Source organism: Mangifera indica, chromosome 9 (assembly GCF_011075055.1).
Source record: "Mangifera indica cultivar Alphonso chromosome 9, CATAS_Mindica_2.1, whole genome shotgun sequence".
Taxonomy (NCBI): domain Eukaryota; kingdom Viridiplantae; phylum Streptophyta; class Magnoliopsida; order Sapindales; family Anacardiaceae; genus Mangifera; species Mangifera indica.
Genome location: NC_058145.1, coordinates 14620336 through 14644682, shown reverse-complemented (window position 1 = coordinate 14644682; position 24347 = coordinate 14620336). Strand labels below are relative to the sequence as shown.

The following is a 24347-nucleotide window of genomic DNA, read 5'->3' as shown; positions in this document are numbered from 1 at the left end:
TGATTCTGAATAGCCCGTCGCATCTCTTATAAATCAAAGCCAACCCAAATAAATTGGGACAGGTCGAAACCCAACGAAATTCAATTGGAGCACTGAAAACCCGGCCCAATAGTTTATGTTATCACTAGGGTTTATGATTGTGAGCATCGTCTCCCTATATAAATACTCTAAGCCGCTTAACTTGAGCCTCTCCAGGGTTTCTTCCATCGTCGTTCTGGTAAACAATCTGACTCCCTCCTCTAACCTATTTTTTCTCTCTTCAATTTGCAAATTTCCTATATCTGTTTTTGTTTCTCGAGAAAACACTGTAAAACGAGAAGAAAATCTTAGATCTTAGCACTGCCAATTAAGTGCCAAAAAATGCTTTGATTTGATTCATTGTTTATATGCTTCAAGCTCTCATCTGACGTGTTTGTTGTCTTTTTTGTTGTTTGCAGAAGAGAAATCTGTGAAGAGCCTTTAGCGAATCAATCATGAGGTAGGTTATAAAATTTTTTATTTGTTTTTAGTGTTTTGTTCATTTTATTTTAATAATTATGTATTATAGTCGGAGTTTGAAATCTAGAGATGAAATTGGCCGTTTCAGTGGTTTAGTTATAGTTATTTCAAATAACATTAATGAGTCATGTTGTGGTTATTTTGATTGAAATTATTGGTTTTTTATTTGTACAAATGTCTCCAAGTGATTCCCTATCAGAGTGAATTTTAAGTTGTTGCTGAATTTTATGTGTTATTGTCAATCTAAAATGTGCAGGCTAGCTGTATACATATTTTTATGGTGATTATTTGTTTCTTTCATATGTGCTGTGAGAACGTTAGACTTTGCTTCGTGAATTTGTGTAAATAATTATGTTGGATGTTTCATTTGTTATATTGCTTATACGGTAATCTTTGTTCCTCTCTTCATTGAGATATTTCAACTGATGCCTATTAAGTTATTCTTGTTAGTGATCTTGTTCTTATGCCCACTCTAAATATTGTCAATATGTCTTGCATTACAGTAAGCTTCAGAGTGATGCATTGAGAGAAGCTATCTCATCTATTATGCAATACTCAAAAGAGACAAAGAAACGAAACTTCACTGAGACCATTGAGCTTCAGATTGGACTCAAGAACTATGACCCCCAAAAGGACAAGCGTTTCAGTGGTTCTGTCAAGTTGCCGCACATTCCTCGCCCCAAGATGAAGGTTTGCATGCTTGGTGACGCTCAACATGTTGAAGAGGTAAATTATGTTTTATTAATTAAGTTTAAAATTCATAGCAGGTCCACATCAAAATTTGGTATCTTACATACCTTTATATAATTATTATTGTATTTTTTAATGCTTTCATGTAATTTAATTCTCCTGCACCAGTATTTGAGCTATGACATGGCCATATCTTGACATAATTTTACTTGTGTTTGAATTATAAGATTTAGTCTTAAACTGTTGTACAATTGTAATTGGTTAGAATTTCATTTCTGACTGCTGACATGGTTTAATTATTGTGTAGCTGCAGTTTCTTCTTTATCTATCAATAAGTCGTTATAGAACTTCTTTAACTGCTTCCATGTTCTAGTAGGCCTTTAGTTTTACAATAATCTAAATACTTGTTATAATTTGCAGGCTGAGAAAATTGGCCTTGATTACATGGATGTTGAAGCTTTGAAGAAACTCAACAAGAACAAGAAACTTGTTAAGAAGCTTGCTAAGAAGTACCATGCCTTTTTGGCATCAGAATCTGTCATCAAGCAAATTCCTCGTCTGTTGGGACCTGGTCTTAACAAGGCAGGCAAGTGTTCTAGGGTTCTTTCGAGTTTTCCGTTGGCTACTTTACTAATCAATTTTTTACCTTTTCCAACAATTAAATTTTGGTTGACATGCTATGATGTTGCTGGAGGGACATTAAGGTAAAAATTCACTTTGAATGAGATTGAATAGTGGTTATACACTGACCACTTTCCTACATGTTTGAGTCTTGAGGATTGCTGATATTTAAACAGTTTTTGAGGAATGTCAAAATTATTATTTGTTGATTTGTTTAGTTATTGAAGATTATATAACTACTTTGTCATATAGATTGTTATTGAATAATTGATTGTCATATGATTTATAGCTACCGAGTCATGAGTGGGTAGTGTTGCGGAAATGGTTACAGAACTGTTCTATATTACTGCACTGTGTATTCGTCCTTACCTTGATTCGACCGTGAATGCAGGGAAGTTCCCTACTCTGGTAACTCACCAAGAATCACTGGAGTCAAAGGTTAATGAAACCAAGGCAACAGTGAAGTTCCAATTGAAAAAGGTGCTCTGTATGGGAGTAGCAGTTGGAAACTGTGCAATGGAGGAGAAACAAATCTTCCAAAATGTGCAAATGAGTGTTAATTTCCTAGTATCCTTGTTGAAGAAAAACTGGCAAAATGTGAGTTTCTAATCTTACTCCTAGTTCAATGAAAAAAAAAATTATATTTATCCTTTATTTGATTCTGTTTGACACTATCTTTCCAGGTGAGGTGCCTCTATCTGAAGAGTACTATGGGTCCGTCAAACCGGGTCTTTTAAGAAATTCATTTTACCTTGCTATTTGGAGTTGTAATAGGAAAAGACTACTGGGATGCTCATATTTTGAAATTTTAATTTTGGTATCTTGGATGTTTAGTAATTTTATTTCTAATGTTAGACTTTTGTGAAGTTTTTCGTTGGAGAGATTTTTATTGAATCTTGCATTGCGTTCAACCCTAAACTTTAGTTTTTCATGTCATGATCACTTCTATTTTTGTAATTTTTTATTATTTTCGAGAATTTCAACTTGCAAACGTAACCTTCTGGGTATTTCAGGAAGTCTAAATGGTTGTGTTAATTGTTACACAATTCCCGAAATTATTAAGGGATATTAATTAATATAATCCAATGTTTAATGGAAGTACAATTTGTTTTCAGTGACTATTTCGTAAAATAACAATTTTATCTCAACTTTCTCATCTCTGTAATTTTTGTTTGTAATGTTTCAACTGGGAGTTTATAATTTAAAATTTAAAGGGGGAAAACGCGCAAATTTCCCAAGTAATAATATACTCTTCCTATTTGTAGTATTATTATTACAAGGAGGGAGAGGGAGATTTTTACAAAGACAAATGGCATAGAATGATAAAGGAATGGGTTAAATGGGTTGGATGAAGTTCAATTGCAGCGAAGTTGCAAACTTGAGGGAATGGATCATAGTAGAATGGAATTGGATGTGAAATTTGTAATTCTTACAAGTAACTACATTAATTTTACATCTTTCTTTTGTAATTTAACAATAAAATTATATGCATAATTTTATATATAAATATTAATATGTCATTATGTGATTAGATATTATTTTATAATTATTCAATTATATTATTATTTATGCATATAACACTATTTATAATTTAAATATTTATAAAGAAATTTTATTATAATAACTTACCTTGATTACGTATATTGATGATTAAAGATAGATAATTTTTTTTTTTAAAAAAAAGACCTTTAGACTACTAGGTTGCATATTGGGAAGTTCCTTTAATATATGAAAATGCCATAGGATTGAAAGAGAAGTGTCCAAGTACAATGTAAGCAACCTATTACTTACAACAAATTGGTCATTTAATTATAATGGCTTATGGTGTGAGTTAAGAGGCAATTGGCTCTTCATTTGTGTATTAGGTCTATTTGGTACTAGTTATATAATAATCCACAAAATCATCTTTAAAGCATCTCCCTTTGACCTACTTTTAATTTAACCAGACCCCATGTTTCTTTGATTCTTCAAATGCCATGCCATCCTTGTTTTCAGAGACTAATCATCACGTGTCTTTTATTTTTATTTTTTAAGAATAAAATTACGTGAATATACAAATTTTATTAATTAATTATACAAATTGAAATACTATTATGTGAGTAAATATTATAATTATTTATTTAATTTTTAATTATTTAATCATATATAAATAAATATAATATATCTATAAATATAATATTATTCTTTTAATTGATAAAATAATACTCAATATAATAAATACGTATATTTTGTTTTCAAAAAATATATGAATATATTTAAATACCTCAATAAAATAATGGTGAGGGTCTAGAAAGTAGAATCAGAAACCCAGGGGCGGTAAGTTGTCTGGTTTTCGTTAGCAGCACGCAGGGTTTTAGACGGGCAATCTATTTTGACCCCCCAACGTTTTACAGATATATTCTGTTTATATTTTGTTTTCTAAAATAAGAAAGCCCCCCTCTCTGTTAGGGGACCGTTTATTTAATCGTTTAGAACCTTCGACAAAATACCCTTCTACTGTTTAACTTAACGCCTCAAACATAACGGTAGGGTAATTTTTGCCATTCCAAAAACTTTAGAGGGTTTTTAAAAATCATAACGATTCTTTCAACTCCATTTCTTACTCAATAAATAAGAAGAGCCACCCCTCGTGTGCTCCGCTTCTTTTTACTATTCTGAAAAGCTTGTTTCTTTCCTCTATAAATATTAAGAACGTCCTCCTCCTTTTGCGATCACTTCTTCGTTTTCTCTGTAAGTTCTCTCTCTTTATCTCTGTGAAACTGCTGATGTGTTTCTCTTTCCCTTTGTTTTTCGTATTTAAAAAACGATAAACTAAATACGCTGCGGTGTGTGTGGAACGTTTTAGGAGGCCGTGTTTCTGGAATCTTCTACTGCTTGTTGTCTTTTTTTTTTTTTTAAGCTTAAACGATTTCTGATTAATGCTGGCTGTGCTTGGTTGGTGAAGGCAATTATGCGTGCAATAAGTGCAACTTAATGTAAAATCAATTGTTGTTTGAAATTATCCTGCAGGTTCCTTAAATTTGTCAAAGATTTACTTTTTTTATTTGTTCATAATACTTTGCGCATTTTTTTAACGTGGTGATCTTTTATTTTGTTTGCGTATGGTATATAATTATATATTTGCATTGCATTTTGTTATTGTAAGTAGATCATGTCCTTTCTAGTTTCTTGTTGCAGCATAACGTTTTATTGGCCTATACAAGTTAATTGTCCCATAGGGAAGATCTGGGGAATAAGGCTTGGTGCTCCACCGCACAAGTATTTTTTTTCAAACACTGAATGGTTATATATGTTTTTTCGTCAAATTAACTAGGAATTTAGGAGTTTATATATGAATTCATCAGTGTCATCTGTGCTCATTAGCAAATCTAGCTATTCCATTTTTGTTTATTGTCTGATACAAGACTTCTGAATGTCTTGTAGCCTAACAAAATTTCCATTGTTGTTTAGAGTGTCCTGTTCTGTAGATTTCATTCATTTTTACCTCACCACATATTAATCATGATGAACACAGCGAATCAATGCCAAAAGTTAAATTGCATCTGCAAATCTAAATGGATTTCTGTATATGTCAATTTTATTTAGTTTAGACAATTAGAGGAGCTAATATTTGCCAGTGCTAATCTGGAGATGACACATATGGAATTTGATATGTTAAATGTACAACCTTTCTTCTTCTTTTACGCACATATATATTACTATGAATATAAAAATGGATCATAAGCTTTTTTCTTTTTGTTGTCATGTAAATATACTTTACGCTCATGTACATAGAGCGCACACACTCACACACATATATATTACTATGAATATAAAAAATGGATAAATATAATGTATGCCAGAATTATGACCAATTATAAGCTCTTTCCTCTGTTGTCATGTAAATATACTTTATGCTTGGATACATAGTGGAAATTTGTCTTATTTTGTAAGATGGAGCCTCGAGTGAAGATCAGAGAGCCTAAACCTTTCTCTTCTCAGTGCTCCAGAGATTAATTGCCTTTTTTAATGGAAATGGATGATTGGTTTTCATTTTTGTTAATTTTGATAAGGTGGATAAATGCGTACTATATCGGCTTCAAGAATGATGTGTTAATGTGTAGGGGGTTAGGAAGAGATTTGGTCTGATGTGTAGAAGTAATTTTCTAGCATGACCATTGATTTTTAATAATAATTCTGCCATTCGAGTGTTAATAATTTTTTTTGGTCGGATGGATGGTTTGTGTTGAAGTTCTCCTTTGCTCTATTATCATTATGCTGTTGTGCATTTATTCATCACAAATAATCTTATTATATTAGGGCTCTACATTTCTATAGTGACAAAACTTTGTTTTAAATTCAACTCCAAGTACATTTGAAAGCGCTGTCAATAAGCTCTCTAACAGTTGTTCTTGAATTAGGAGTGAAGATGGCAACTGTGACTCTTAACTCCCCATGCATGGTTAAAGGTGCACCCAAGATGGGGTTTTCAAGCACCGTTATCAAGAGTCCATCATCACTTGGGTCAGTTAAGAGTGTGTCCAAGTCTTTTGGGCTGAGATGTTCCCCCAATTTCAAAGCGTCAATGGCCGTGTACAAGATTAAGCTGGTTGGACCGGAGGGTCAAGAGAGTGAGTTTGAAGCCCCTGATGACACATACATTCTAGATGCAGCTGAGAATGCTGGAGTTGAGCTGCCATATTCTTGTAGAGCTGGGGCTTGCTCTACCTGTGCAGGGAAAATGGTGTCAGGTTCAGTTGATCAGTCTGATGGTTCCTTCCTCGATGACAGTCAAATGAAGGAGGGTTATCTGCTGACATGCGTTTCATACCCAACTTCAGACTGTGTGATTCACACCCATAAGGAAGGAGACCTTTACTGAGTGTGGTTGATATGAGAAATGAGTAGCTCTTTTGTTTTCCTTAAATTATCTAGGATCATCATCAAGAAGTAATGAAATTGAGTATGGCAGGGGCTCTGATGGACCTTTAGTTGGTGTTTCCGTCTGGTGGCTGTGTTATGGGAAATGGAATCTCATTTAGTATTTAAGCTTCAATTGTGGTTTGTATGATAATGAATGAGCATAAAAATTTGAAATTGCCCTTGAAATTGAATTAGAAATGTAGTGTGCTTGAGTCATTGGGAAGTTAGTGGCGTGGATTCACTCTCCAACGGTATAACCGCCGTCAACTAAGTCAAATTGAAACTTGGATTCTTGACCAAGGTCACTGCCATAATAGACGGGGATGACTTCTGAAAAATCAGCATATTAGCTCAGAGCACTCTTGAATAAGTTCTTGGTAATGCAAAAATCTTTTCCTTGAGGTAATTTGAAAGAGATTTAGATAGAGTGAGAGTTTAAATCTTATTGGTCATGTTTTAATATTAAACTCTTAATTTATCTAATTTAATAATTATAAATTTGGTTAATAAATTTAAAATTTTATCTTTTTAGTGTGATTGGATTAATCTTAAATTATTTTCAAAGTGAAGATAATAACTTTATGTTTGTTAGGCATGAAGTTTACCCAAATCATTCCTTTGCAATATTAACAGTTTTAGCTTTAGGGTAGAATTAATATTTGATCAACCTAGATAACATACTAGACCAAGATTGGTAAAAAACGATTTTTTTTTCCATTTGAAATTTCAATAATCGTTGTAAAAATTTGTCATATAATGACTCAATAATTAACTCCTCCTTCTAAACCAAGGGGATGCCGTTATCACAGTGTCCCTACTTCACCTTCCAATTAAATTGACCACCATTTTCCATTCTTCAAGAACAAGGAATGTTAATTTCTGGGCCTTCGCAAGGCAAGAAATCCAAGTTTTGACAATCGACCCTTCCATCACAAGTTTACAAAAGGCCAAAGGGTCCAACTTTTGACAAACAACCCTTCAACCGCAAGTTTACGATCATTGTCAGCAGCCTTTTTCCCCAGAAGCTTTATCTTCCTCCGCAAATCTCTCTCCACTCATCTAGACGCTCGATCGATGTCGAATGAAGTTTGAAAGATGAAGATAAAGATCTTGTCTTCGTTTAAGAAGACAAAGAACTTTATCTTTTTGTTGAAGCTCTTAAACTCCTAAGTTTATTTGACACCAATCAGTCATCCAGTTGAGTGAAGAGAGATCGTCAGAGAAAGATGAAACTTCAGGAGAAAGAGATCACTAGCGATGATGCCAAAATTTGAAAACTAAACTCTAGGAGTGGAATGTTATTTTTTAAAACTTAGTCTAGGGGATAAACTTTTTGTTTTTAGGATTTTGGAGGGGGAAAAGAGATTAAATTGTAATTTATTTTTAATATTACAGCTGAAATAACGATTTTATTTTTGAAACTAACAAATTTAACCTCTTATGGGTAAGTTTTTGAGATTTTCATAGTTAAAGTATGAAAACTTGAGATTAGAGGATACTATATGTATCAATTATGAATACACAAATATATATATATATAAATATATATATCATAATTAAATTAAATGTTATTTATTATGTGATCAAGTAATTCAAAATTCTTCAATTACATAATGACACATATTAAATATGTATTTATTTATATACTTAAAATAGATATGCATAATTTTATTGAAGATATAAATATCAAGTGAATTTTCTAACTTAATGAATGATAGCTTGGTTTTTTTTTTTTTGTGACGAAGAATTTCATTTAAGTTAATGACAGACTCTACAATTATTGAACTAGATAAATCAAAAATTTAATTTCGATATATCATCCGAAAAAATTTGAACTCGTAGTATTTTATATATCATTTTTTAGCATCGGTAGTTTGGTTTATTTTATAACATATATTATTGATTCTTGGGGGCTCTCATTAATTATTTTATCACCATTTATTTATTCAAAAAAGACAGATGCCTCTTGATCATCATCATCTTCATTTTATAGCTTTTTGAGAATTTTAATTACTACCATGAAAATGATAACTCATGCAGGCCATCTTTGCTATCAGTAATATTCTCTATGTTTATGGATGAAAGGGTATATTTGTAAATGTGTAGGGTGGTCGTTCATCGGTAAAGAAACATAACACGTGCGAAGGATAGGATGGGGAGTCTGGGAGGTCGGCAGCACATCGAAGCCGCCCTGAAAGACGGTGGTTGACACCTGCGCTCTAGTAGGAATCCTGTCAGCAATTTCATTATTTCAATTAAAAAAATTAGTAATTGAGATCATTACACTTTGGACCCCTGAAAAGTCACTTTTTAACAATCTCACCCCTTTTTCCTTTCCTTTCTTCATCAGGTGTCTTTTGTAATTTTATTGGCCACTAGAAATTCAACAAAATACAAAATTACTGTATGGGTAATTCCTCTGAAAAATAAAAAAATTATAATTTTGAAGAAATGAATAAAATAATTTGGGAGGCTGTTAACGGAAAACAGAGCCTTTTCTTACCAGCATCTAAACGTCTGTATATATATATACATATGAAGAGGGTACTTAGACAGGGTTGCCTTTCTGAGATAAATAATTTTGAAGGTGGTGGGGGTGTTATCTGCCTTGGTTTACCCAAGATCAGATCACCAATGGCCAGCTGCAGCTTCAGCTTCTTCCTCCCTTCAGTTTTTCTCTTTCTTTTAACTTTTTCAGGTTTGTTCTTCTTCAACTACTTCCACTCTCTGTTTCTGCTCTTCTTAAAAAACATGCAGCATGAAGAACACAATTGAATTACACTCTCAATGTTTAGCTTCCATTAATATTCAATGAATGCACCATGAAACTCTAATTTTTTGGACTCCAAGGCCTAATATGATTTGCCTGCTTAAATTTCCTTCTTTTTGTATCCAACGTAATTTAGATTCTTCTAAAGTTGCATCACCCTTTTAGACTAAAATTTCACAGCTAAAAATCTTTTATTGAATAAGACAGATGCTGTCCTTATCTTCTTGAATTATTCTTCTGTATTATTGTTCTTCTCTCTTCTGGTTTAGGGAAAATTTCCCCTGTTTTTAACTAGTTATTTACTCTGTTTTCAGGTTCATTAGTGCAAATCCAGGGCCTGGAAGTAGGAATAAATTACGGTCAGATTGCAAATGATCTCCCCTCCCCTTCTCGTGTAGCAGGTCTTTTAAGATCCCTCAACATAAGCAGAGTTAAATTATACGACGCCGATCCCAACGTTCTCCGCGCATTCTCAAATACACAGGTAGATTTCATAATCGGCCTCGGAAATGAGTACCTGCAGAACATGACCGATCCAATCAAAGCCCAAAATTGGGTTCAACAAAGCTTACAGCCCTTCATTCCTCAAACCAGAATAACTTGCATCACTGTTGGAAATGAAGTCTTCAAAGGCGCTGACACAGGGCTCTATTCATTTCTCCTCCCTGCCATGCAAACTTTGTACAACACTCTTGTTGATCTGGGGCTCGATGAACAAGTAATTGTCACCAGTGCTCATTCACTTGACATTTTGGCTAATTCTTTCCCCCCTTCCGCCGGAAGTTTCAGGCCCGATCTTGCTGAATATATCCAGCCTCTTCTCAATTTCCATGCCCAAGTGAAGTCGCCTTTCTTGATTAATGCATATCCCTATTTTGCTTATAAGGACAGCCCCAATGAGGTCTCCCTAGATTATGTGCTCTTTCAGCCTAACCAAGGGATGACAGATCCCGACACTAAATTGAACTATGACAATATGTTGTATGCTCAAGTTGATGCTGTTTATTCAGCCATTGCAGCAATGGGGCATTCTGATATCGAAGTTAGGATTTCCGAAACCGGGTGGCCATCAAGGGGCGATGAAGATGAGGCCGGAGCTACAGTGGAAAATGCAGGGATTTATAATGGTAATTTGTTGAAGAGGATTGAGGAGAAACAAGGGACACCTGCAAAACCATCAGTCCCAATTGACATATATGTTTTTGCACTTTTTAATGAGAATTTAAAGCCAGGTCCTGCGTCAGAGAGGAACTATGGACTGTATTATCCTGATGGTAGGCCAGTTTATACCATTGGATTTCAGGGCTATCTTCCTGATCAAATGGCTTCTGCATCCCAGATCAGTGTAAAAATCTTACACTTTTTCCCTTTTTATCACCTTTACAATGCACCATGCCTTACAATTTCTTTTTCCCTTTTTCGGTTTTCTGCAGATTTTTCCTATCTTCAGTCTTCTGATCTATGCTGTAGCAGCATGGTTAATCTGTGCTTAAAAGCTTCTGAATTTGCCGACTGAGGGAGATAGACTTACAGCAGAAACAACAAAGTCAATTTCATAGTGATCTTTCATATACCAGATAATATATTATAGGTAAGATAGCATATATATTTAGCTCTTTTTTGTTAGATCTCAGTAACACCAAATTCTGAACCAAAATATTGTTTTTGAAAGAAATTCTTTTGCACACATATTAGTTGATAATATCTCCAGAGAACCACAAATTCAAACGCAGCACTTTGCAACAATAAAATGAAATTTGCATGCTTTACTGCATTTAAAATGAGTCCTTTTAGAGCGGGTGCATAATGGGGACCAGCTTTTCTGGGTCCATCAGAACGTGCAGATTGTCATTAGGTTCTATCTGACATTTAGCCATTATACGGTTCATATATGTACTTGATCTCATTAAAACTCAGATGGGGTAAGAACAATACTAGGATGGTGATTTTACGAGAAGTCCTTTTGTCTTATTTTAAAGTTTAATATTTTGAGGATAGTTTGAGAGTTTTCAATATAAGTGTAAAAATTTAAATTTTTCTTACGATATTTTAAAATTAAAATTAAAATTTATTTTATTTAGTATAATACTAATATTTTACCTATTTTTTGGTTTAATCCAAAAAAGTGGTCTAACTCAACTAATAGTTTGCTAAAAATATGGTAAGGAGTCCCTCTCTTTCTTATGTCCACTGCAATCATGCATTTGAATCTTCAAAGATAAAAAATTCTTGATGTCAGCTTCACAAAAGTCTACATTGGCTTCTCTGTTAGATAAGAAGCCATCAGCCGCCGTCTATTCTTTCCGCAGCCCGTTGACACATTTACATGTTTCTCATCAATTTTGTCTTTGGCTTTGAATGGTTTTCTCTTTTCTTGTCTTTCCCCAAAAGGGAATACGTAGGCATTAGCCATCGTTTCTTATCCCACCCAAATTTCTCAAGAATTTTCTGGTTGAACATAAAGTTAAGAATGGCTAAAGATGTGACATTAGCTGAAAACTTGAGACAAAGTGGTGGGCGGCAGTGGCTTTCATTATCGTGGACCTTGTGTTTGTCGCTTTTTGGTCTTTTATTCCTACCTCTAAGAAAGGATAGGGTTGGCAGATCGATGAATTCGCCATGACCGCTCAACATAATGATGTCTTATCTTATCTATTGTAGTTTGTGCAAATTCTTACGTTATCAATATATCTAATCATATATAAATCAGAATTTTGATATTGTAAAAGAGTTTAAATATCATTTTGTTATTTCTTGGTGATATAATTGGATTACAAACCTAGTTATCATGATTCTGCTGTAATTTGTGTATATTTCATGTTAATGAATGAAATTTTATTGCTACAATTTGGCTTGTTTCATCTGATGCTAGTTAAAATATTTGAAATCAGGGATGTAATTAAGCCAAACTGATCCACATTTGATTTAAGCACACTCAATACCATTACAAACCTGTAATTCAAGCTCATCGAATTGAGAAATGTTTGGCTCGAGTTCAAACTCAATACAAAAACATGTAACCCAAGTTTAATTTAAAAAATTATACTTGAACTTTGTAATATATATATTTATTAATTATTAGTTATATTCAAAGTCAGAGAGGATAAAATTTTATGGGTGTGTATATAAAATTTGAAACTCTTAAAAATTTATTTGTATTTTATTCAAACCAAACTTTGAGCTCACGAGTTTACTAAGTCAATCAATTATAAGTTTGAATTCGATTCGATTATACCTCTAGTTAGTATTACTACTTTATATCAATCGTCCATCTTGTTGGATAATTGTAATTTGACAGTTAAATGAAACCATGCTTTTCATGTTGGAGTTTCGATCCAAAATGAATTTCTCGTGAAAAATATTGAAATCGATTTTATTGTTTCCATCTATTTGATTTGATTATATTCACATTACATGAATTTCCTGGCGAAAAACAAAAAACTCATGGAACCCAAGTTTTTGTTCTTCTGGTACAAGTACCAAAGCAATTTATTCTACATGGAAAGATGGCAATTAATCAATAATGAAATTCCAATCCAAAATCTTTCCTGAATTTTAATTTTTAGTGGGTACTAGGTATGCAAGCTAACATTTTCATCTTTGTGCTGCATTATTTATTTCTCTCATACTAATGCAAGCTCCATTAATATCCTGATACGTTCAGGAAAACACATAAAATTGATTGGATATAATTATTAATTGAAAAAAAAAAACAGAGAAATCCCTTTTTTGTTACAGCTTGGCATTTATAGTATAAAAAGAGGCATTTTCTTCTTTATCTCCTCAACAAGTTGGATTCTGGCATGATCAATCATTAATATTAGAATTTTGGAACAATAAAACTGTGTATTACATTTGATATGTGTCATCATATGATTGAATAATTTTGAATTAAGAATAAAGTAAAACTTAATCACATGTAATGCACATAACTATATACTTATTTATGTACTTAACATGAAAAGCATATAGTATTACTCATTTGGGAAAGCCTGTTTCAGTCACAAAATAAAACCATATTTCCCAGCTTGGTATCTCAATATCAATATTGTTAAGTGATGTGAAACTGATATGGGAGAAGAAAGAGAACTAGATGAATAAGAAGGGGCAAAAATCTAGAAAAAAATGTAAGAATCAAGAAAGCAAGAGATAATCCATAGGAGAATCTGAATCAATTCCATATAGACCATAAAATAACTCATAAAGAAATTAAAACTCTAAAAATACTTCTTCCTACTTGAAAAGCACATCACTTGAAACACTATACATATGTTTTGTTTCAAATTTACACACAGAAAACAGGATCAATTGATCATTTGGTCTCGGCTGCACTGTCATCAGCAAAAAAATTTCTAATTGCTATTTGTTCTTTTAGCCTATTGTTTCTCTCTAAAAGAAGAAATGAATCAAAGGAATTACAACCACACTTGCTTCCCACAGAAGAGGACCCTAACTCGTAGACATTAAATATTCTTCACACTCAACACAACAATATAAAATTCTCCTTTAAATCATATAACTGTATGCTAGCAATGAAAGAATCAAGGTTATACAACATAGACTACCAAATAAGTCAATCATATTGCACAATAAAGGGAATGACCATGGACATGAATGAGTCGTAAGTAAGTGTTGCTGAACCAGTGTAACGTGAATCCTCCTTCTTGAATTTTTCAGTCAAACCCTGAAACAACGATAACTTCGCATGATCAAATAATGTATAAACATTAAAAGAATTTCATATAATTTAATCTAATTCAGGGTATGCTTAAAATAAATATTCTAAGAAGCACAAAGATTTAGAAGCAAGGCTCTGACTTTGTACATGTACAAATGTTTAAGAAGCATTGAAAAATCACATAAACTATTCTGATAACAGATTATTAAGGAAGATTGAATCATCCATTATAATTAAATCGAAAAGGTAAGCAACAAAAGAAAGAAAGAAATGCATATGCGAATTCATGATCCAGGGTAGTAGCAATTTGAGGACTCACCTTCACAATTATCCCGATTCTGCAAATCCAGTAAAACAGAAAATTGTCATTAATAAAACATGTTAAAACTCTCCAAAAGTAGGAATGATAACTATGTAAAAGTACTAATAAAAAATAGGGGCTTACTCAACAAAACTGTCAAAACTGAGTTCAGTCTTCCTGCCATTTCCACTCTCATACTTGGACATAAAAAATTGGAGGACTGAAGGTGGGATTGCATATCCAATACCGTAAAGAGCATCCCTTAATTCAAACAAATCGATTTTCCCACTTCTATCACTATCATATCTCTGAAATATACCCTACAAAAACAAATTCAACCATTGAATTTAAGCACTAAAAATTGAACTTAATCTTCACATAGAATATTAAATTTACAGTGCAACTATTCCTACTGATTTAATGTCTTCCTCCATGGTAAGATTTGATTCAGGCATGGATACGAATTTGACCACAAAATAGATAAATAAATGTTCCATAAATCATCACGCGAAACAACTACAATAGTGTAATATTTTAGTTTCTAATGCTATAACAAGAGCGTCTCATTCCAAAATGTTATAAAAAATGCCAAATATTATTTGCATCAAGTGATCTTAGTAGAATTGATACAATTAATTTTTTAAATTAATAAGACATTAAGAAATCTGCAAAATTAGACATATACCACCACTGAATTCATGGGAAATCTCCCTAAAAACCATTACTTTTATTTCTTTTCATTTGAGTCTCTTACGGTTATGGGTGTTTGAAGATAAACAAAATAAAATGGTTAAAAATACCATAAATATTCATTTTCCAACAATTTCCCCAGAATGTTCCCATGCATTAAAACGGAATTCTTTATAAGGATCAATAAGTATAAAACTACTCACTCGCCATTCACCAAGGCAACTCCACAATGCAGCAAATTCCTTGGGCCCTGTCACAGGAATTTTAGATTGGCATCAGCTCATGGAAAGATTTCAACAAAGTGAATCTGAAACGAACAACTATAAAGCCAAAGAAAAAAGCAGCAAAAACTGTTTTTGCTTCAACTGGTCAAAGTAATCAAAGGCGAAGACAATTTGGTTTTAAAGTCAAACCCTCGACATAGATAAAGAAACAGTGTGATGACATCCCAAAGACGTAATCTCACATTAGAAAGTCAAAATTTATTTTGGCTTTGAAAAAACATGTCAGAATTGCATACAATTAATTCAAATTCTGTCCAAAACAATTATCAGCAGTAATTCTCTAGTTCATTCAATTAATTACCAAGTCTAGTTGAAGTGGGCGTTGGTTCATCGATCCAGAACAAAATATTTTTGTAAATTTATGATTTTTTATTTAAAAAAATTTAAGGGTTTTCTCCCTAAAGATGCCCAGCGTATAAAATTGCATAATTAAAACCACCCAATATGAAGCCCAAAAGTGAAAAGGATAAAAGAACAAACCGATTCGCAAAGAGGATTCACGGGGATCCTTGAAAAGAAAGATGAGCAGCTTTACAGTTCTGAGAGAAAACCTCTGGTACCCAGACGAGAGAGCTTGTTGCAGCTCTTTATCGTCAATAAAGCCACTCCTATCTCTATCAACCATCTCGAAACTCCTTATAACATCCGGGTGCGTCCCCGGAGGAAAGGAATAATGCCCATAACTCGGCGGCGATGGCTGTGGGTAGGCATAACCGGGTGGTCGGTGGTGGTAGCTTGAAGGTAGCGAAGTCGTGGTGCTGTAAGAATCGGCGTAAGAGGCCGGTAGAGATGGCGCGGAGGGAGCATGGGATTGGGAGGAGTAGAATGTACCGTAAGATTCCATTTGTCTGATAAATCTACGAAATGAGAGATATTGACCGTTGAAGGGATTTATTTAAACATGTAAGGCGGTGGCGTAGGACAAGAAACTTCTGAAGAGGCCTCCGATGTTGCTCCTTCTTCGCTCTTTCATCTCCATGAAAATTCAGTGGAATGATGTCTCACGCATTCACTTTCAAAGATATCAACTGACTTTTTTCGTTTTAGATTGAATAGAGTAAATTACCATTATAGGGCTAGGAATCTTCAGATTTATTAACTTGAGATTTTTTACTCTGAAGGATTTACTTCTAATTAGGATTTCTGTAAATGTCTTTTTATCATGACTTTTCTTTGTGATGGAAAAGAAAGGGTTGAAGCGATGGACAACTTGGATGATAAAAGATATAATAAAATTTTTAAATATAATTGATTTAATCTTAAAAAGAGAGTCAAATTTGAATAGAATTCCCTATTTAAAAAAAAAAAAAAAAAAACAACGGAACTTTGAATGGTTTTAAAATCCAAGCGGTACAATTTGTTTTTATGTATTTTGTGATTTAGCAAGTATGAAAGAGAGAGGGAGGTTGAAATAGAGGATTATTGGTCAGCTTTGATAAGGAAGGAAGCTTCTTGGATTCCTAAAATATTTTTTGTTAGATGGGTGGATGTTTCCAAAATCTAATTTGAAAACAAAGAGATTCATATTTTTATAAGAAGAAGAGTAAGATAAACTCATACTACATTCCTTTGGTGATAAGTTTCCACTGTTTTAATTAAAGATGAAACTGACTAAGTCAATTGGCAATTCTTGCGGTAATTCTGCTTCCTATCACCCACATAAGATTTTATTTTTTAAGTTTACAAGCAACAACTCATCTGAAAAGAAAAATATATTAGATTGATTAACATCATGATTTCTTTCAGTCTTGCTCATACCAATTTTTTTCTTATAACTCAAAACCATCTAAACCGAGATATAGTAATCAATCTCACAACCATTATATTAAGTAAATCAAGATCTTACAAACATGACAAAAACTCAAACCTAAACCTTCATCTTAAAAGTTCTAATACTCCACTAGTTTTGCTAACCTTTGAAATCAGTCTTGCTTATACTTATTATACGGTTTCAGATAGTTGTGAAAATCAATTATCATGATTTCTTTATGAAATTGAAGTAACTAATTAACCTCTTTTTCTGCCTTTTATAGAGGTACATATTGTTTTCCACCTGATATCCAAGGATTATGCCCTCAAATCTTAAGAATTTTCAACAATTTATGTTACCTCTTCCTTTGAATAAGAGATGATGATAGAAGGTTAAAAAGACCACAGGAATTCAACACAGATGCCACAAAACATCATCTATCATACATATTTACTGGAAATTTTGCTCCAATGCATGTATGCACCATCAACAAAAGGATCAGAATCCAAATTACCATAAGCATCAAAGGACACAGGAAAATGGGACAAGGACTAATATAATATATTATATTCATACTGCATGCTAGAATTCTAAAACTTTGAACTTAAATAATAAGATGCTGCCATCACCATATACCAAACAATTATAGGATTTAATAGTAAGAAGCAGGTACAACATTCCCATCAATAAACTTAACCGTCTTACAGATGCCACTAATATGGGCGATATCTTTGCCCACGGCCTCCATCATTGCCGTGCCTCCCCCTGCTTGAACTGCCACCACTCTTGTTCCCACCCCCACTGCTACTCCTGCTACTGTTTCTATGATGTGCAGGCAAACTGTGTGGCTGAGCTCCTGGCTGTTGCCTATAAGGAGGACAAGATAAACAACATTTTAGTCATAAAGGTACACAGAACCATGGTATCAGTGTTTCATATCAAGCTATATCTCTTCCTCGGTAAAATATTACTATTAAATGCTAAATGCACATGTGATGGACCAATATATTTCAGTGGGAAATTCCAAAAAAAGCAAAAATTATTCAAACTTATTTGCTCAAGTTGAAGCATTGGATTACGGCATTGAGTGGTCCAAGGTCATTCATCAGTCATGCATCTAAATTTGATTGACCATATATCATGGGTAGGAACAACCATGTCTTAAATTTTGAGCTCATTTGCGGAAGTTGTGTGTATATAATAGGGGAACTAAATTGACGAACCTAGCAACAATATCCTACTTTACTGAACAATGCGACCCAGGTTAGTACTTTCAACAATATAAATCAGTGTTCAACTCCCATAGAGTGTTTTACAGGCCCAAGAAAATTAGGAAAAAAGGGGGGGGGGGGGGGGGGGGGGGGGGGGGGGGTGTTTGTGGGGGGAATTGGGAAAGACAACTTTTTTACTATAGCAGCTAATTGCATCCACTTCCCAAGCCAACCACTGGGCAGCAGACGCTAAAGCTGAATGAGAGGTAGATAAAAAATCGTTTATGAGACTTCTTTTTGCCTGATCCTAATACAAAAACATATATCAAAGTCTCCCACTTTAATATATGATACAGGTACTAGATATAAATGAAAAGACTGTATTAAGTTGCAAGATAAAGATACATGTTTGCGCTTACAGGACATATCCAATCCGTCCATCAGGTAGAAGCATTGGCATCATTGCCATGCCTGCAGGAGTTGGTCCCCTTCCATATATCATAGGCTGCAAGAAATATGCTTTAGAATATCAAATGAGCCACAAGTGAACATAAGAAATTAAGAATAAACGAGGTAAAGAGAGAAATCTGTTATCCTAGCACTCCCTTACAAGTATCTGCAACTTCAAAAATTCTACATATAAAAAAAAAAGCCAAAATCATCTCAAACAAGCAAGAGTTACAGTTCTCGGAACAGTTTTCAATGAGAAAATGGGCAAATATACATGCATATTCAACAAATAAATGGCAAATCACAGAGCAACAAGCAAGATTATCAATCACTTATCGTGAAGTGGCTGAACACAGATTACACAATAAAAATATAGATCTAAGCAAAGGATTGACAAAAATTGCTGAAAGCACAAAATATATCCATAAATATCTTCTCACCTGTGCAAGAGGTGCAGCACCAAACCCAGCACCCAGAGCACCATAGGCCCCCGCAGCCAAACCATAACCAATATGAGGTGGATAACTTTGAAGTAAACTTGGCTTCTGAGAAACCGGTCCTCCAGTAGACTTCTGATCTGCTTGTGGCTTTGCAAGAGAACATTCCAAAACCTGGCCTGTCATTCAGAACAAAACAGGAACTATAACTGACTAATTCATTTGCTATCAGAAAATAACTGACACTAATTCATTTTCAGAATATTCACCATCAAGTTCATATTTTTCAGTGTTCTTCAGTGCCTTCATGGCACTAGACCTCTCCACAAAATGTACAAAACCAATTCTATTCTTTTCCTGCCCAGACTTTGCTGGTGGGAGAACCACTTTTGTAATTTTCCCATGATGCTCAAAGAGCTTCTTTAACTGGTCCTGAGTTACATTCTTTGGTAAATTCTTCACATAGACTGCCTTCACCTGTATATGACAAGTTGAATGGCCACATCCATATTTCAGAAAGCAAAGGATAATAGAAAATTTATATACGTAATTTCAAAGAAATGGACAAGAAAGTAAGTGCATGTAAGCAAAGTGCACCTGCTGAAAAAAGTTAACCTTGTATATTAGGGAAAATTAAAAGTTCATATAACAGAACTGGGTAGTAGTATGACAAAAGTGAGATCCCCAATGGAAAATGATTAAAAGAATACCTGAGAGGCACCAGATGAATCAGCATTCCTTGGGTCAGCCCAGCTCACCGTTGGAGCATTACTGCCTAATTTGAACTGTGGGTTCATCATCTTTTGCCTGGAGTATTCAGCACATGCATGGTTGTGGTACTCAATAAAAGCAAAGCCTCTGTTGTTACCTGAGCTTTTCATATCCTGTAACGAAAAAGAAAAAGACAATATAATTAGTTTGCAAAAATTAAATCCCGGAAGGAAAAAATTTATTATTTTAAGAGATCTAAAAATAAATTATAATCTCAAAATATAAAGGGTCTGTTTGAAATTAAATCCAGATATAATTCCTAGATTTTGAAAGAGAGGAATCTTTGTGAAACATTTTTGGTTCAAATATTTTGAAAATTGTTCTTAGACACAATTCTAGAAGTTTTCATCTTAGTATTCTATAAAATAGCGTTAAAAAAATATTTCCTTTTTTATAGCAGTTGATATTTTACCATCTTTAATATCTTTTCCAAGACATTTTATTGGAGACTAAATCCCATTCCACTGTTTTCAAATATGTGCACAACTATCATTGATCTTCAATCTCTAGACTCATTTTCATATCTATAAACTTTCAAAATATGTTCTCAATATTCAGTCACTTTTTAGTATTATATTACTAGATTGATTATCAATACCAAATTAATTGGTAAAGATATATTAGAACTTTTAACCATATACAGAGTATTTCTTCATACCATACTATAATATAATTATTGAAAACATGATATGATTGTCTGTTGAAACTTAGTATTTATGCACATGATTCTATGTATTACTGACTTATTTATCAATCCACTATAACATCAATAAAAATCTATTATATATAAAATGACATATTCCAACCACCTATTATTAAATGCATAAATTTGATACTAATTGTGTGTTGTTATGTGATCTAAAGATTTGTTCATTTGAAATTTATTAATAAATCAAATTAAATGGGCTTGAAATAACCAATTGAAAAACGTAAATCACTCTAACCTTCACCAGTTCCACACCAGTAACTCCCGGCCCAATCGAGTACACAACCTTCTTTAGATCTTCCAATCCCCAGTTTCTAGGAATGTTACCAATGAATAGTCGGTGCTTTGCTTGAGATGTTGAACATCTTATTTTTTTACCCTGAGGGAAAGGAGAGATTATAGGAAGGAACTCAGCTACTACAACTAAAAAAGATAAGTATTCAAACTAGCTACCAAAGAAAAAAGAGTAAGAGAGCATGAGGACATGAAAATTAAAAAAAAAAAAAAGTCAAAGTATTGCATGCCAACAATTCCTTGGTTATATTTTGAAGCTAAATATACAACCTGCCCTTATACCATCACATAAATATATTGTGGAGATTAGGCAACATAGATATGACGCACAGAAGGTTATATCACCTTAAATTCAGTATTATTTAACTCATCAATAGCTTTGGTTGCCAGTTCTACATTTCTGAAGGTCACAAATGCAAAGCCCTTGTTCTCACTTGAATCTTTGCCTTTCATTATTCGAACCTGTAGTCAAAAACATAATAAAATTTGACTATGTATTCACAAAAGCACAAAAAAAGGTACAACACATATAAAACCAGAGCTTACCTCAGTAACTTCTCCTACTGTCTCACAAAATCTCCTCAATTCATCCTCAGAACCATCATGAGGAATGCCACCAATGTATACTTCAGAACCATGAGGAGGAAGAGCAAGAAGCTCAGCATGCTTTTCCTTCTCATCCTCATCTTCAAATTTCGCATCATCACTGTTACTGCTTTTCTGTGCATCAACTTCATTGGCATTAATATGATCATCCTCGTCCTCCTCTTCCACTACTTCTTCCACCTCCTCTTCTATTTCTTCCTCTTCTTCTTCTTCTACTTCTTCATACTCATATTCTTCTTCCATGTTCTCCTCAGGATCATTGTCTTCATCAAGATCAACCTTCTCACCAGAGACGACTTGCTTTTCAGATTCCACTGGCTCAGCAGCAGCCGATGTATTTTCCTTTTCCCGTGGCATCTTACGTATCTAATTGTACAAGCTTGCAAGGTAACTGTGAAGAAGGTACAGAGGCCAGAAGAATTCATGGGAAGAAGTATACACATATTGAAAGGAGGTAACAATATGAGTGGCCAAAAGGAGTTGCAGAGCATGAATTTCAATTGATACAGTGTCATGAGATACGAATCAAGGGAGTTTCAATATAAGAATTTTTAACTAAAGGTAGTGATAACATTAGTAGCAGTAATAAAGAGACAGGCAAAAGAGATTTCTGAATAATAATCATGAGGCTTATGAAGGTGGTGCAAATTATCAAGAAATCAATTTGTTGAAAGCAGACCAGACTGCTGCCAAGAAAAAACCAAAAGATATTGGCAAGTTAAGCTTTAATTAGGTTCATTTTTAATGGGGGTTCATTTAACTCCATAACAAAAGTGTGAATGGTAAGGAACTGGCATGTAAGAGATAAGAAATTCAAATACTAAATGTAGTATGGAGACAATTAAAATGCTTCAAGGTAATGCAAGGTGATACAACAAAGATGTGTCCATGATTTCATTAGGGTCATTCAGAAATAAAAAGGTTTAAGACTGCTGCATCAAACAGTTGAATCAAAATGACAACATTGTCCAGCCTCACAAAAATTTACCAGTTCCAAACTAAACATACCAATCTGAGCACCTTCCTGTGACAGATTAACAAGAAATAACCTTCATTAGAGACTTGCGATGCACATAACACACTTCAGACAAATAAAGTCAGAATTCAAAAAGTCCCCACTTACCATGAAGATAAAGATTGTTATCAAATATACAGACTTTTCAAATCAGAGAAAAAGAGATTCAACAAAAAGTGTAAATACATATACATATTGCTAGAACAGAATAGATAAAATACTCTATTAAAAATTAAAAGAACAACAAATGATTAATCTGAAAATTCATATAATAAATAGGTGTCATGGCAGTTCAACTCATAAAGTTAACAACATAACAAGTTTCCAAATAGCACAATGAATGCATGTTCTAAAGGTCAATTCACTTGCATAGCAAAAATGAACTCTATGCTGTACAGATAACTAAGAAACCTCGCAGAAGTGCAATGAAAATACGCTATCAGCATATCAATCACCCCCCATACTTTTTTGACAATTTTCTTAAGACTTCTATTTGAGGCAAAAACATGTTATATGATTATCAAAATAAATTAGCACACAAATTACTAGCACAAATTAAAAAGTATGCAGTCGAATATCTACATATAATTAAAATAATATCACCAATCAATGAATGTAGAAGAAATCCAAATCATAAACATGAAAGTTGGATGGCTACAATTAGACACGATCATTGAGTAGGCCTACTGCCAAACTGAGATTGTTTTATACATAGGCCAATGCAAGACTTGACAAAGTTCAAGCTCAAATCCAATTTCAAAGCCATGATCAATTCTAATCCAAAAAAGAGAGGGATGACACCTATAAAATTGATGGCACCTGACACTACATAGGAAAGGAAGGTAAACTATCATTTTTCTCACTAGTCCAAAGCAATACCAACCTGAAAGTTAATTTCTTTCCAGCTGAAGCATACCCAGAAGACAATAAAAGAAAAAAAGTTGAAAATTTCAGAAACCCAATTGTATCCATTATACAGAAACCAGCTCAAATTCAGCAAAACAACCTTTCCTACACCTAAGCTTTAATTAAATAATAAAAATCATTCGTTTTAAAACATGGAAAAACAAAACGCAAGCCGCATACAATCAGAAACGTACAAAAAACAAAGACAGATAGAAAATAGACAGAGAAAATACCAGAGGAATTGCAATGAAATTGATTGAGGGGAACAATTGGTTATCAGTGTTGAAATGATGGAGAGTTTGGCATTGAGAAATTAGGATTGAAAGGGAAAAAGCCCTAGACAGAGTCTCTGTGAGAACGCTGCTCGAAGGATATGCATATGATTAAGATGTTTAATTTTTAATTGAGCAAATTACAATTTCCGACCAAAGGTTTGGCCAAATGCCTTCTTCACCCTCCAATTGCAAAAATTACTTTCATGAAAAAATTTATGGTCCTTCATGAAATTCAAGTGACATATTACCCCTCATTATCTTAACTCTCCGTTCTCATTCTTCTATTCCATGTTTTTATTTATTTATTATAGTAGCCGAACTATGTGTTATAATATATATTAAAATTTTAATTTATTATATCATGTATCATATTATATTATATAATATATTTTTAAAAAATAAAAAAATAAAATATCTTAATTAATAGATATTATTTTAAAAAATATTATAAATATTTTTAAAAATTTAAATTTTTTTATATATTTTTTAATT

The 24347-nt window shown here is 33.3% G+C and overlaps 5 protein-coding genes across 10 annotated transcripts; 3 read left to right on the top strand and 2 right to left on the bottom strand.

Annotated features, from left to right (window-relative positions):
- Positions 1-101: 101 nt before the first annotated feature.
- Positions 102-2727, top strand: LOC123224717 (60S ribosomal protein L10a-3-like). Its single transcript, XM_044648414.1, has 6 exons — positions 102-217; positions 438-478; positions 1002-1224; positions 1609-1774; positions 2201-2406; positions 2493-2727. The coding sequence occupies exons 2-6, from the start codon at positions 474-476 to the stop codon at positions 2544-2546; spliced, it is 654 nt and encodes a 217-aa protein (XP_044504349.1). The 5' UTR covers positions 102-217; positions 438-473; the 3' UTR covers positions 2547-2727.
- A 1659-nt stretch (positions 2728-4386) lies between these two features.
- On the top strand, positions 4387-6902 carry LOC123226034 (ferredoxin, root R-B1-like). The gene is made up of 2 exons (XM_044650483.1): positions 4387-4539; positions 6210-6902. Exon 2 carries the CDS (start codon positions 6218-6220, stop codon positions 6668-6670), a length of 453 nt encoding a protein of 150 aa, XP_044506418.1. The 5' UTR covers positions 4387-4539; positions 6210-6217; the 3' UTR covers positions 6671-6902.
- A 2345-nt stretch (positions 6903-9247) lies between these two features.
- LOC123224784 (glucan endo-1,3-beta-glucosidase 14-like) lies at positions 9248-12328 on the top strand. 4 transcript variants are annotated; one of them, XR_006504059.1, is made up of 4 exons: positions 9248-9409; positions 9796-10826; positions 10915-11072; positions 11873-12328. XR_006504059.1 is itself a non-coding variant. In XM_044648499.1 (3 exons), the coding sequence occupies exons 1-3, from the start codon at positions 9346-9348 to the stop codon at positions 10972-10974; spliced, it is 1155 nt and encodes a 384-aa protein (XP_044504434.1). In that variant the 5' UTR covers positions 9248-9345; the 3' UTR covers positions 10975-11170. The 4 variants fall into 4 exon arrangements, 1 of the variants encoding a protein (XP_044504434.1); XR_006504058.1 differs by lacking the exon at positions 11873-12328 and adding an exon at positions 11721-11854; XR_006504060.1 differs by lacking the exon at positions 11873-12328 and adding an exon at positions 11754-11845.
- Positions 12329-13638: 1310 nt separating this feature from the next.
- LOC123224822 (probable calcium-binding protein CML48) lies at positions 13639-16459 on the bottom strand. Its single transcript, XM_044648547.1, has 5 exons — positions 15915-16459; positions 15354-15400; positions 14605-14780; positions 14479-14497; positions 13639-14165 (listed from the first exon to the last, which is right to left on the bottom strand). Exons 1-5 carry the CDS (start codon positions 16276-16278, stop codon positions 14055-14057), a joined length of 717 nt encoding a protein of 238 aa, XP_044504482.1. The 5' UTR covers positions 16279-16459; the 3' UTR covers positions 13639-14054.
- A 1265-nt stretch (positions 16460-17724) lies between these two features.
- LOC123225982 (heterogeneous nuclear ribonucleoprotein Q-like) lies at positions 17725-23959 on the bottom strand. 3 transcript variants are annotated; one of them, XM_044650384.1, is made up of 10 exons: positions 23814-23959; positions 22648-22683; positions 21600-22050; positions 21399-21515; positions 20998-21138; positions 19993-20166; positions 19552-19759; positions 19286-19461; positions 18815-18900; positions 17725-18051 (listed from the first exon to the last, which is right to left on the bottom strand). In XM_044650384.1, exons 3-10 carry the CDS (start codon positions 22014-22016, stop codon positions 17898-17900), a joined length of 1473 nt encoding a protein of 490 aa, XP_044506319.1. In that variant the 5' UTR covers positions 22017-22050; positions 22648-22683; positions 23814-23959; the 3' UTR covers positions 17725-17897. The 3 variants fall into 3 exon arrangements, with proteins under 3 accessions (XP_044506319.1, XP_044506317.1, XP_044506320.1); XM_044650382.1 differs by having other exon boundaries at positions 22668-22683; positions 23814-23958; XM_044650385.1 differs by lacking the exon at positions 22648-22683 and having other exon boundaries at positions 23814-23957.
- Between the last annotated feature and the right edge of the window lie 388 nt (positions 23960-24347).

Excerpts from the sequence above, each read along its gene's own strand:
- LOC123224717 (XM_044648414.1), top strand. Across the intron at positions 1,775-2,200 it reads ACCTGGTCTTAACAAGGCAG|GGAAGTTCCCTACTCTGGTA; the intron begins GCAAGTGTTCTA and ends CCGTGAATGCAG. Across the intron at positions 2,407-2,492 it reads TGAAGAAAAACTGGCAAAAT|GTGAGGTGCCTCTATCTGAA; the intron begins GTGAGTTTCTAA and ends CTATCTTTCCAG.
- LOC123226034 (XM_044650483.1), top strand. The coding sequence starts at position 6,218 with ATGGCAACTGTGACTCTTAACTCCCCATGCATGGTTAAAGGTGCACCC.
- LOC123224784 (XM_044648499.1), top strand. The coding sequence starts at position 9,346 with ATGGCCAGCTGCAGCTTCAGCTTCTTCCTCCCTTCAGTTTTTCTCTTT. Across the intron at positions 9,410-9,795 it reads CTTTCTTTTAACTTTTTCAG|GTTCATTAGTGCAAATCCAG; the intron begins GTTTGTTCTTCT and ends CTCTGTTTTCAG. Across the intron at positions 10,827-10,914 it reads CTTCTGCATCCCAGATCAGT|ATTTTTCCTATCTTCAGTCT; the intron begins GTAAAAATCTTA and ends GGTTTTCTGCAG.
- LOC123224822 (XM_044648547.1), bottom strand. The coding sequence starts at position 16,278 with ATGGAATCTTACGGTACATTCTACTCCTCCCAATCCCATGCTCCCTCC. Across the intron at positions 15,401-15,914 it reads TGAATCCTCTTTGCGAATCG|GGCCCAAGGAATTTGCTGCA; the intron begins GTTTGTTCTTTT and ends TTCCTGTGACAG. Across the intron at positions 14,781-15,353 it reads GTTGCCTTGGTGAATGGCGA|GGTATATTTCAGAGATATGA; the intron begins GTGAGTAGTTTT and ends TTGTTTTTGTAG.
- LOC123225982 (XM_044650384.1), bottom strand. The coding sequence starts at position 22,016 with ATGCCACGGGAAAAGGAAAATACATCGGCTGCTGCTGAGCCAGTGGAA. Across the intron at positions 20,167-20,997 it reads CTGGTGTGGAACTGGTGAAG|GATATGAAAAGCTCAGGTAA; the intron begins GTTAGAGTGATT and ends TTTTCGTTACAG. Across the intron at positions 18,901-19,285 it reads GTGCTGCACCTCTTGCACAG|CCTATGATATATGGAAGGGG; the intron begins GTGAGAAGATAT and ends TATTTCTTGCAG.